This window comes from Coloeus monedula, assembly GCF_965178545.1.
Source record: "Coloeus monedula genome assembly, chromosome: 1".
NCBI lineage: Eukaryota > Metazoa > Chordata > Aves > Passeriformes > Corvidae > Coloeus > Coloeus monedula.
In genome coordinates this window covers 98,049,415-98,061,817 of record NC_138781.1, presented here as the reverse complement: position 1 = coordinate 98,061,817, position 12,403 = coordinate 98,049,415, and the positions used below count along the sequence as shown (strand labels likewise).

The window sequence follows — 12,403 nt, the reverse complement described above, 5'->3', positions numbered from 1 at the left end:
AAAATGTCAGATAGCTGGTTCTAATGTATGCTAAGTGGGCTGATAAAGACTTTTAACTCTATGTCTCCCTGCCTTATATATCTTAATCAAAGCTGACTGTGTGACAGGCATTCTTAGTGGTTTGTCTTGTAAGATACAGATATACCACCTGCCCTGCATTTGCAGCGTGTTGAATGAATTGTCTTGCGGGTACAGATTAAGTTCAATTTATCCCACTGTGAAATGTCTGATGGAAACTTCTGCTTTGATAGTTTTAATTCCCTTGCAACTAGGAATATTTACATTTTGAAAGAATACTGCAGAAGCCTGCACAGTTGCATTTTGCTCAGACTGGAGAAATCGCTGTTAGTGTTTGTTGAATGGATAGTGAGAGAGCTTTCTTTTACTGTCTGAACTTCTTAACAATTCAGAGACCTTTAGACCTTAGTCTTAAGTATATCAACAACATTTTCAGCATTAAATTTAATCCAAAAACCAGAGTAACACTAGTAACACTTAAATAGGATAGCTTGTTGATTATTTGCAGTTACCCTGGAGGTAACAGTGGGGGAAATATTCCACAGCATTTATTTTTCCTGATGGTAAAGTTTTATTTATTTTTGCAATGTTTGGGGGTGTCTTTATGAGATGTAGTTCTTTCCTTCAATAGTAGTGACATACTTCCAAGGTCTTATCATGCTTTTCCAGATTGTTGTGTTGTCACTGCAAATCTCATGCTGCTGTTGATTTTCTACCTGGACTGGATTAAGGTTGTGTTTGTTCTGATGTTTTATCTTATGTATTTCTTTTGTTCAAGTAGATGATTGACAGAATATGTGTAAAAGTGCAAGATCATCTCAACTCTCTAAGAAACTGTGGTGTGGATGCTGTACAGGAGGATGTCAAATGTGCAGAACGGCTGATGCGGGATGCTAAGAACTCCAAAACAGTAAGCCTTTCCCAGCACACTGGTAATGCTGAGAGCAGTTCTGTGTGTGCTTGCAGCTTTTGTCTTTTTGGGGAGTGAAAATAATAATGTGTCACAAAAGAGTATTTTTTTCAGATGACCAGCTACAGGTAGTATTTAAAGTGATAAGATAATTCTGATTTATGAAGATTTTGATTTTGCCAAAGACATTTTCTGTTGTTTGTCCTGGTTTGAAGACAGGTGGTGATGAGCTTATATTCTGAAGACACTCTTCCTGTCTTACAGCTGTTACCAAATCTGTATCACCTTGGTGGAGCTGCTTGGGCAGGAGCAAATGGTTCACTCTCCAATCCAATTCAGGAGACGCTTGAATCCATGGCTGGAGAAGTCACAAGGGTAGTGGATGAGCAACTTAAGGTCTGTGGATAGATGTGTTACCATCTCTCACATGCAGAAATAACTAAATCTGAGGTTTTCTGTTGCTAAATGCAAACGTGCCACACTTCATTTTTCTTCTCAGTAGATTTGTATGTAAGCTAGCTATCTTTCCATTATTAGTTTCTTACTACTTTGGGCCTTATTATTTGGATTTTTTTCCCAGTTGGAATACAAGAAAAAGTTGCTTTAGTGTTTTCAGTGGGCAGAAGGAGCATACACTGTTTATTATCATCTTTTTTCATCTGCTAGAAGGGGAAGACTAATCAATTGCTCCTTCAACCTTTTATAAAGGCATTTCTCAAGCACCCTAAGAAGCCTCATGCCCTGGAGAAAAGTGCTCAGTAGTTGAGGAGTCCCAGTGGAGTGAAAGCTGCATTTTTATAGAATTCATTGCAGACTTTTTTTCTCAGTGGTCACTTTTGAACCTGATGCAGGATTTCCACTTTACTGTTTGATTTGGGTAACTTGTATGTATTGAGAGTGCCCAAAGAACTGATACAGGCAACTTCATAGGAAATCTTCTTGCAAGTTGCCTGTTAAACCTCAGTTCTTGAAATAGATGTCAGTGATCTGTAAATGTTCTCACCTGTTGCTCAGCCAGCTTCTGCTCAGAAAACTTGAACCTTCAGTTGTATTTGCTCTTCCTGTATAACAAGCAAAGGAGAGTCATCCATACAACACGTGCAAAGGTGTCAGTCTGGGAAGAAGACAAGGTGGAGACATTTTAACAACAGTTGGGATCTGTATGGAAGCTGATGAATTTAAAAATATGGCTCTGGGGTGGCTCAGATCAACTTCCTTTTATGACTAAGCTGCCTTGCCTGTGCTCTGTTGTATTTAAACACTTTACAACCTTCATCTTCAGATTCTTTGATCTTTCAATTGAAACATGAAAATGCTTCAGTCAGTGGGAATATAATGAAGAACAATAATAATGCCATATTACTAATTACTTCTTTGAAATTAAAAAGTTAATGAGGAGGAAAATGGTGCTCTATTTTTAGTATGTTTCTCCCTTTCCCCATTATATGAAATAAGGCAACTATTTCTGCAAACATGAAAGTGATTTATCCATATGATTCTTCCCAGTGGAACTTCTGGGTATTATTGGGACAGGAATAGTCAGGTCAGCCCTTCGTGCTGGGCTCATGCACTTAAATGAGTTCATCTTGGAGAGTCTTATAGAAGGGGGGAAAAAAGCCTCATCAACATTTGGAATGTTCCTGAGTTAATGTGTCTTCCATTTATACTTTTATGCATTTACAACAAAAAACACTTCAACCACTCTGACTTTTACATTTACTTTTGATTTTTGTGGCATTCAAGTTTAAGTGCCTTACAAGAAACTATAAAGTCAAAATGCTCTTTGTATAGTCCAAGACTCATTTTTATTAATTTTCTCTTAAGGTGGAAATGTTTTCCTTTAAGTGCTATGCATGGAGGAGGAAGTGTTGAACGTGGATTAGAATTATTTTTTTCCCCAGTTGTTTAGGTCAGTTCAAAACATGATAAGCAATTTATTATTTCTAAAGATAGATAAGGGAGCTCACATAAGGACAGTTCTTTTTGTAATTGTTGGGGAAAAAACATCCTGTGTGCTGTAAGTGGAGTTTCATTTTTAGTTTCTATAGCAACCAGAGTGTGATTCTAAAAAGTTTGGAAATTGGTTAAAGCAAATGAACTTTGTTCAGGTGAATAAGAGATTTTTGATTTTGGGGTTTTGTTTAACTGACAGAAAGAAAGAGGGGTGAAGAAAGGAGTTAGAGTCAGGAAAAACAGTATCTTGGAGTGAGTTGAGTTGACCAGAGGAGAAACTATAGCAAGGCCCTTCCTATTTACTTATCCTGCTGCTGTCAACGTGGACACACAGAACCTGGAGATGCTTTATTCAGTCAGTAAAACACCACGGGAAAATAAGCAAGATAAGTGGAGCTTACACAAACACGATTTTGAGGAGTGCTCAAAATATTCTTCCTAAATTTTGTCCTAGTGCAAAGGGTTTGTTGGCTCCATCACCTGTTCCATTTTTTAGTCTGATCATACTTCAGTCCTTTTCATCACTGTATCTTTCTCCTGAATGTTAAGATTCTTTAACTCTGGGTAGTGCTTTGTTCTCTTCTTTCACCTGGTGACTGATACTTGCAGCCCTGTGACTGAAATCTGTGCCCTTTCACAGTCAATATTGGTAGTTGTGGCTTTCCATCGGTGAAAGGTTTGGGGATGGAATTAGGAGGTGAGGAAAGGTTTCTTAGATACCTTCTGTAGATAATAGTCATGTGAAATCAACAGTTAAAATCCATCATTAAAGAAATAATGTTCAGTAGCGCAATTAAAGATAAGATCCAAACTCTATTTGATTTCAAAATTGCACGTTCTCTCAGTTTTTTGACTAAAAATTTATTTTGGAAATGTCAGGAGAAGTCTGGTTTTTCCTGCTACTTCCCAGTGATGCCTTAACAGCATTTTTTCACATGATCCATTTTGAAAGACCATGCTTAGACTGCAATTCAACATAGCAAAGTCTATCACTTGTATGATTGGGATTCATCAGTAACTCTTGAGGGGCTAAGGAATTTTTTCATGGTAAATACACAACTGCGCCAGTGAATAAATACTATGGGGGAAAATGGATGTGTCAGGAACTCTCGTTAGTAGTTTACCTGGCTCAGTTTTCTCTAACATTTAAGTTCTTCATGCCCCGTGGGGATATGGCTGCAGAGGCTTGAAAGTCTCTTCATTAGTCATGCTGCCCTCAGTCATGAGGATTGAAGGAGGAAGTGTGGGAGGAGTTCTTAGAGTGCATCTTGAGAACCCAGAAACAAGATATATTATTAGCCGTAATGGCAGCTGTCCCTTATAACTGTAAATCAAATGTTGTGAAGATTGGACCTTCTTGTGTGCTGTGACTGCTTCATGTTGCTTTGTTGGTTTTTTTTCAAACTGTAAGAGCTACAGACTGAAACATGCTGCTTTGAATCATTGAGTTTTATGCAGCAATGGTGTTTTTTCTTGTTCATTGTCTGCATAAGAAAATTACTAGTTATGGTAGGGCTGTGCAAAGAGAAAAAAGCTCTGGTACAATGGAGTTGAATCTGAGGTCACTTACCTGTGGTGTAGGATTGAGAAGAAAAAGGAAATCAGTAGAGTTTTCAAGAGGTGCGGTTCTTATGTTGTACAATTTCCAAATGCCTGGATAAGATCTAGGCTTATCTAGTACACCATTCCAATGAAACTTTGGTTTTTGGGGTTTTTTTTTATTTGTAAGTACCTTTTTCTCTTTGGTTATCAACACTCTGGGCTCCCTGTTCTTTTTTTTTCCCACCCTCCTTTGGATTTTTCCTGTGTGGGTGACCATGCACTGGAGCAGGCTGCCCGAAGAGGGTGTGGGGTCTCCCTCACTGGGGATACTTGAAAGCCATCTGAACGCAATCCTGTCCCATGTGCTCTAGGGAAGCCTGCTGGAGCAGGGAGGTTGGACTAGATGACCTTCAGTGGTTCCTCCCAACCTTTCACCCATTCTGTGATTCTGTGTGGATAAAAATTGTTGGCTACACCTAAAGTTCACTGTAGATTTACATGTATATAAACGAGAGCCATATATTAAAGGTTTGCATGCCAACTGCAGATCACACTTGTAGCTACTTCTTAATATTCAGCTGGTATATTCCAGCCATGTGTACAGCATGCTGAGTTCTCAGGAGTCTCCCTTCCTCATTTACTGATGCTTCTTACAAATTGGCAGGTCTGGAGCACTGATGAAAATTGGTGATTCAGGGCACAGTTTAGAGGGAAGGCAGCTGCAGCAGAGCATCCACTGCAGTGGTGGGTGCACAAGGGAAGCTAATTTGTTCTGACAGTTCAACACACAGAGATGTAAATGTTTCATATATGAAAAGGCAGACAAGTACAGTTGCCGGTCATTTTCAGAGCAAGTGTGTTGATTCTCAAAGCTCTATTTTGTAAAATGTCTTATATTGCAGCTGGATACAAAATGGATTGGAAAGTAGGAAGAAGAATTGTAAAAACTGCAAGTCTAAAAGCGTTGTAGTGCTGTTCACCAGAATAATGCTGTCACCTCCCAGCTAAAGTAAATCCCAATATCTAATGATATTTTTTGCTTGCTGTGCTGCAGACGCTCCTTGAGTCTATGGTGGATGCAGCAGAAAACCTTTGCCCAAATGTAATGAAGAAGGCTCGCATCCGTGAAGACCTCATTGAGGCCAGCACTGAGAAGATTTCCATCCCACGCACTTTTGTGAAAAATGTCCTCTTGGAGCAATCTGGAATTGATATTCTCAATAAAATTAGGTACTTTAGGAGACTAATCTAAAAAAACTGGAATTTGGATTTTGGGTTGCATGTATGTGTGTTTGTATAGTAGAAGAATCTTGGGATTCTTGTGTGCCTCACAAGAAACTATATTACAGCATTCAAAGAGCAGGAAATTGTCCTGCAGGTCTGGGGAACTTAGTTCAGGTGATTCATGTATTTGGAATCTCTAGGGATGTTAACGTAGATCATTAATGCATATGCTCTCTTATTTAGTGAAAGATTTGGTTTATGGTACACAAATAACATTTTCATGACTGATGCTTTTTTAAAAAAAACCTTATGTTCTCACATAACAGTGAATTAATATAATAGAAGAAAATTGCACTATTTGCTTTCACTGGTAGCAGTGCTTTGTCTGTTGTTACATTAGGTCTTGTCCTGTAGCTGTAGCAATCACTTTAAAATTTTGTGTGGGAGTTGTGCACAGCAGACAGACATACTTGAAAAATGGAAACTTGGATATTCAAACCACAAACCTGGAGCAGAAACCATTACCCTAAATAACTCTTAGTTTGTCCTTTAAAAGAAGAGGCTTTTACCTGACCTTTTACTGTTTTGGTTTTTTTTTTTTTTTTTTTTTTCATATTGAATGTATACCGGAGAATATATTTACACAGTATAATGTGGTTGACCTGTACTTAAACCTTCTCAGTTCCCTTCTGCCTGATGCTTGAAAAGCATGACATTTTGCATTGTGTTGCTAATCTTTGAGGAAGAAGAAAACAGTAAGACTTCAGAAGTAGTTTTGCGGAGTGCAGCAAAATAGGCAGGAAAAGGTGTTAAAGACTTCAGCTAAGCCTTCGGAGTGTTTAAAATTATTCAGGAAGTAAGGTTTCTTCACTTCAGTCCTATCAAATAAATCTTGGCCCCAAGACAACAATACTGGCTCTTATACTTGTAGAAGCTGGAACTGTCAGTGGGGTGAGGGTGCCACACTGTGACCCTTCCTGCCTTATATTATTTGAAATTAATGTCGGTAGCTGAGGGAGATTCCTTCACTCTCATTCTCTTCCCACTGTGGCTTGGCCACCATTCTACCTCCCCATGAATTGCATCGCCTTTCCAAGGAGTTCCTTACCTTTTTCTCCAGGCTCTCTGCAGCAGTAGTGCTAGCCCCACACAGAAATAGCTTTGTTAATCCAGTGCAGCTTAGTCCACACATAAAAACCATAAACCAAAATCATATCACTTGCTGGCAAGTGTCAGTTGAAAGAGTTGGCCTTGAAGGCATTGAGGCAGCAGAGGTGGAGCTTTGGGCTGCAGCTCAGACAGTCGTGCCTGTTCGCTCCAAATCAGCTGCCCTCCACAGCCAGAGCATTTGGTGCTGTCACCAAAGATGGGACCCCAAGGGAGCCATTCAAGGTACACATTTCCTTGAGAGGGAGTTACCAGGGAAACCTAAGCTCAGTGTGCAGGTGTGGTGGTGTTCCACATATGTCTGTGCAGTGGAACTGGCTGACATGAAGTTCTTGAGGCAGAAAGTGGTTACCTAGAGCAAAAGAGGAAGCAAAGTTGTGATGGCATAGACTGGAGAACCAGCACTGTACACTTACCTTACCAGCAGACCAGCACAAAAAGGAATTGTTGAAACGAATGGATTGTATTTGTTCAGTGGAGTAGTGTTAAATAGGCAGCACTGTCCTAATCCCATTCGTCTGAGATTAGTGTTTGTCTGACTTCAGTGGTGGAGTGTTCCTCTCCGAGTTTCACTTCTTATTTTTATTCAGCTCTCTTACCCAGATGTTTTCATTTCATGTCATGGAAAACTGTTAGAAGCAGGTTAAATATGGTACAGAGGCTCCTGTGTTTATTGTGTGATTCATGAGTTTATTTCTGAAACCTGCAGTCATGTATCCTGACACCCTCTAATGTTTTACTTCAAATAAAATGACAGCACTGTGGATAATCGTCACACCGTTGAATGTGTAATAAAGACGAAAATCTCCTGCATGAATTAAGAAGTTCTCTCATTTTTAATCCTCACACAGTGAAGTAAAGCTGACAGTGGCTTCTTTCCTGTCTGACCGAGTTGTAGATGAAATCCTGGATGCACTTTCCCATTGCCATCACAAACTGGTGAGTTTTCTCCTGGTTGATATCTAATATGCCAGATCTCAACAGTGCCATTTATATTCATAACTTGTTCAGTTTCTCCTTTGACAGCTCTATTTTGAAATTGGTCTTATTTTCGTTGACATCCTGACATCTTTTGAAATTATTTCAGCGCTCTTGCCTCTTTGCTGTAAGAAAGATGCACCCTTGGAAGAGACTGTGTTATATATTTGTCCTATTGTTTTTTGAGCTGTTGTGAGATCTAGAAAAATGCCATCAGGATGCAGCATTGAGTCATTAGTTAAGAACAATGCTAGTATTTATCAAGGTGAGAGTATAGGGCTTGGATGCTCATGAAATGAGAGGTAAGATTTCATTCTTTAGAATTGTTTAGGCACTGCTGAGACCTTGTTTCCTCAATGAGTACATTCTGAGGTTACCTCAGAAGTGTAGGTATCAAATTTGAAGAGAAAGGAGTAGGATTGTAGGAAAGGAAGCACTGCTACTTGAAGGTCCTGAGCTGTTAGGAGGAACAGATATTTATTATAGAGGTACTTGCTTCATCAAGAGTAGAAGAAATAAACTGTGTATCCACAGAAAAACTTTTTTGCTTCTAATGCAATGGGGCTTTGTAAGGACAATCCACTCTTTTTTTAAAGAACTTAGTGGGTGGTTGTTGTGATTAAAGTTGCTCTTCATTTCTAATTGAAATTTCTCTGGCTTCAACTTGCAGTCATTATTTTTTTCAGATGCTTTTCTCCCCTAGATAAGGGAACCATATCTATTTCTCTTTATTTCCTCTCTGTGAAGGTCCTCACACACACAAAACAAATCACTCTTTCTAACCCCCCTCCCCTTTTTTTTTTAATAGAAGACTGAGTTATTTGAGCATGCATCTTTGTAATACAGAGTGGCATTGTGCAAAGGTACAACCTCTGGTCTCTGGAGCTCTGCAGCAGCAACAGCCTGCTGTGGGAGAGACCACATGAATGAGCTCCAGTTTGTCCTGGAGGAGGCTCAGCTGGAATAAGCAGTGACTGGGCTGTTTCTGTCCAGTGGTATTGCACAACCTGGACATACCCTGATTCCTGCACAGTATGTCATTTTCTCCAGCCTTTGAGTCACTTCACTGAAAATCCTCTGCAATTTTTCCAGCTGTTTAAGAAGTCACTTTTAAAATTATGGTTTCCAGAACTGGACAGACTATTTGTGTTTTAACCAGCACTGTACACAGGACTGAAATTTTTTTTCTCCTGATATTCCTTATTCCTTGTATTTACATAGCCAAGAATATAAGAAATCCTTTTGTCAGAGTTTCAGTGGTAGCTCATTTGTAGGAAGAGGTTTGCTAGACCTCCGATCCACTAAAGGCTTCTGGACACTTGTTGCTCTTCAGGATTGTGCAATTGAATAATTGCCAGTGCTCTTGGTTTCTAAGGAATAACTGTACATTTTGTTTTGGGCTGATACGCTTTGTGATCCATTCTGGCCTACATTACTAATATGTGCCTTTCACCATTTAACTCTGCCATGTTTCTGTTAGCTGCAGGTTCTTTCAGATAGTACAGCACTGATGAAAACCTTGAGGAGTACTGATCTCAAGAACGCTGCTAGAGGAACTCCTGTCTAATTTGACACTGTTAATCTTCAGCTGACAGCTGCAATCTGAGAGCTGGCAGCTAGTCCTTAGTACAGCAAAGATTAAATGCACTGATACAGTTCTCAGCCAGCTCCTTAAATTGGAGTGTCATGTTCTACTAATTCAACACCCACAAATGTCTGTGTTTGTTGCATTGGCATAGTAGTGTTTGAGGCAACTTTGAAAAATAAACCTTGTTTGACAAGACCTCAGTTTGCCTAATGTGATGATGATTAGCGTTAATTATTATTGCAGCTATTTTAGTGTGCTTGAAGATAAATCCATAGCAGCTCTCCAGTTGCTTTTCCTGAGTAGACAGCAGACTAAATGAGCTATAATTGACTCAGGTCAACTTTACCTTTTTTGATGGTCAACAAAACTGCAATCCACTGGTTATCCTGGCTTGTGCTGATGTTAAGTAGTGGACTACAGCTCTCCCTAGCTGCCCCTTTGAAGATTCTGTGACTAACCGATTTGGGACAGCTGATCTTCAAATATTTGCTTTTAGCAGATGTTTATTTAATATTCTCTTCAGTTATCAAAAGAACTAGAAAATATTTCATCATTTTCATGACATCATGAGCCCACTCTGTTCCAAATACAATCCAGGATGGTTTGTATAATGTTCTATGTGGTCCTAGAAACAGTTTTTGCTATGCAGGTCTAAAAATAGACTTCAACAACAAATAACTGTTGTTACAGCTTTTCCGTATCTATTTCTTCAGTGAAACAGAACTGAGGTATTTAAAACTGTGCTGTTTTTGTGAATAGCAGATCATAACATTTTGGCCATTGAATAATTATGAAAATTATATTGGCTGATACTGTACCTGTCTTTGTGTTCATAAATTTGAAAAAAATACTTCAAGAAAAAGCTTCCTTTCCACACTTTTATTTTCTTTATAAAACAAACCCAATGTGAAGACTAACCAACATAACTGAGCTTTCCCTTTGTACTTGGTCTTCCAGGATCTGTGATCACTGAAATTCTGTAAACTTCTGGTTGGGTTCTCTTTGTCTTCTTAAGTTTGACTGGTGCATTCGTGTTGTTATCCTTGTCTCCAGGCTGACCATTTGACCAGACGTGGCAAACCACTTCCGCAGCAAGAATCACTGGAGATTGAGTTAGCTGAAGAAAAACCCGCTAAACGCTCTATGATCACAGTTGAGGAGCTGACAGAGATAGAACGTTTGGAGGATCTGGACACTTGTATGGTAAGACACATTCCACAGCCCATGGGGTTGAGTACACAGGTGACTGGAGGAAAGATGCTTTCCAGAATATCACTTAGCAAATTCATGGTATCAGGAAACTCAGGTTAGGAATTAGCTTCTAGAAGAAATAAATATTATCTTGGAAGATTTTGTCTGAATTGCATCTTGCTGTTCAGTAGAGGAAAAGCTTTTCCCTTCACTTCTTTCCTCATACCTGTTCAAGGACCTCTCCCTTGCATACACTGCTGCAATCAAGCTAACACAGTAAACACCTCTTCCACTGGGCACAGTTTCACAGAGGTTCAGTTGAGGTGATAAATTGGACCGTGCTTTCCTTTGACAACATGCTGCTTTCTGCCTTTGTCTTCCTTCTACTTGACATGGATTCCTTTCACCCGTGACAAAAAATGTTTCTGACTGGAAGTTATGTTATTGACCATGATCTGAAGTTGTTTTATATGTGACTTTTATTATAAAGATGGCTCTGTGCTATATCATCATCCTTACAAGATGTGAACCCAGACTGCAAATAAATGGGTTGTTAACTGTTCTCAATCTCAAATTCCCCTCCTCCCAGTTCAGTCTCTTGGGGAACTTTACTGTGGACAGGAACTTCAGGAAGTTCTCTACTACAAATTGATCAGTCTAATAGGTGGTCACTCCTGCAGGGGATGAGCTTTCTCCTCTACCTTCCTACCTGATTCCTTGGCTATGCACTTTCACCAGAAGCTAGAACGGCAGAAAAACGGATTGCAGCTTTTTGTAGAAGGTTTGTTGATTCAGCTCCCTGAGTAAACGTACTGCAGAGTCAGACAGCACAGGAGGAGCAGCAGGGCTGCTCCTTTCTGCACCAAATATCTGTTGGTCTCATTTATCTATAAAACAAAAGCACACCTTTGTGGAAATATCAGCTTAAACTGGGTTCTCTCTCCCTTCCAAATCTCCTGTTTCACTGAGAGTTGATTTGATACAATATTTGTCTGAGCATCACAAATCCCTGTGAGGCTTGTGGTGTTCATCTAGTTCATCACTGGTACTGTCACGTTCCAAAAGCTTTCTGTGGCCAACATTCAGTAATCATTTTGAGCCCTGGCTCCTATGGGAGAGACATCCCAGTAAAATATGTGGCATCTGAACACTGTACCTGTAAGTTAGTTTTTGCATGCTGGCTTCATATATGGAAAACTAAGCTAAGGGCTCATTTTGACACCTCACCCTCTGCCTTTAAATTTATTCTTGCAGCCTGTTAAGGATAGTAATACTGGAAATGTAAAAAATAGCTCCTGTCTTTATCTCATATCACCATGGTTATATGAAAACATATCACTCTGCTGTTATCTTTCACTTTGGCCATATTAAAATAATGGAAATGTGATGATGCTTACACTCTCTAAAAATGCATTAGATGCTAACTGTACTTATCTCCAAAAGTGTTTATATCTGTCTTCATTCTCTTCACCCTCATTATGCACAGACATTCAAATACCTTTGTGACCCAGATTCTCCTCAATATCTAATTTCTGAAGAGAATGAGCATCAAATAAACATGAGACAGTAATCTTAGTCAGTGCTAAATGATCCATTTATTAAAAACTGTAATCCATATTTGGGAACTGTTTTTTGCATCCTGACTGCAAATGACGTTGGTTGCTGCTGTAAAAATATGGAGATAAATAGATGAATTCATAGAATAGTTTGCATTGGAAGGGACATTAAAGATCCTGTTGGTTCTATGGGCAGGAACATCTTCCATTAGACTGGGTTGCTCAGAGCACAGTCCAATCAGGCTTTGGACACTTCCAGGGATGGGGCATCCACAA

General features: G+C 39.4%; 1 protein-coding gene across 2 annotated transcripts in view; it reads left to right on the top strand.

Moving 5' to 3' along the window:
* CARMIL1 (capping protein regulator and myosin 1 linker 1) overlaps window positions 1-12,403 on the top strand; it is a 193,410-nt gene that overhangs the window by 141,417 nt on the left and 39,590 nt on the right. For both annotated transcript variants that reach the window (XM_082280169.1, XM_082280168.1), the window contains exons 25-29: window positions 800-928; window positions 1,193-1,324; window positions 5,478-5,653; window positions 7,666-7,753; window positions 10,434-10,583. In XM_082280169.1, coding sequence (XP_082136295.1) covers window positions 800-928; window positions 1,193-1,324; window positions 5,478-5,653; window positions 7,666-7,753; window positions 10,434-10,583 — 675 coding nt within the window. The remainder of the gene's footprint in view (window positions 1-799; window positions 929-1,192; window positions 1,325-5,477; window positions 5,654-7,665; window positions 7,754-10,433; window positions 10,584-12,403) is intronic.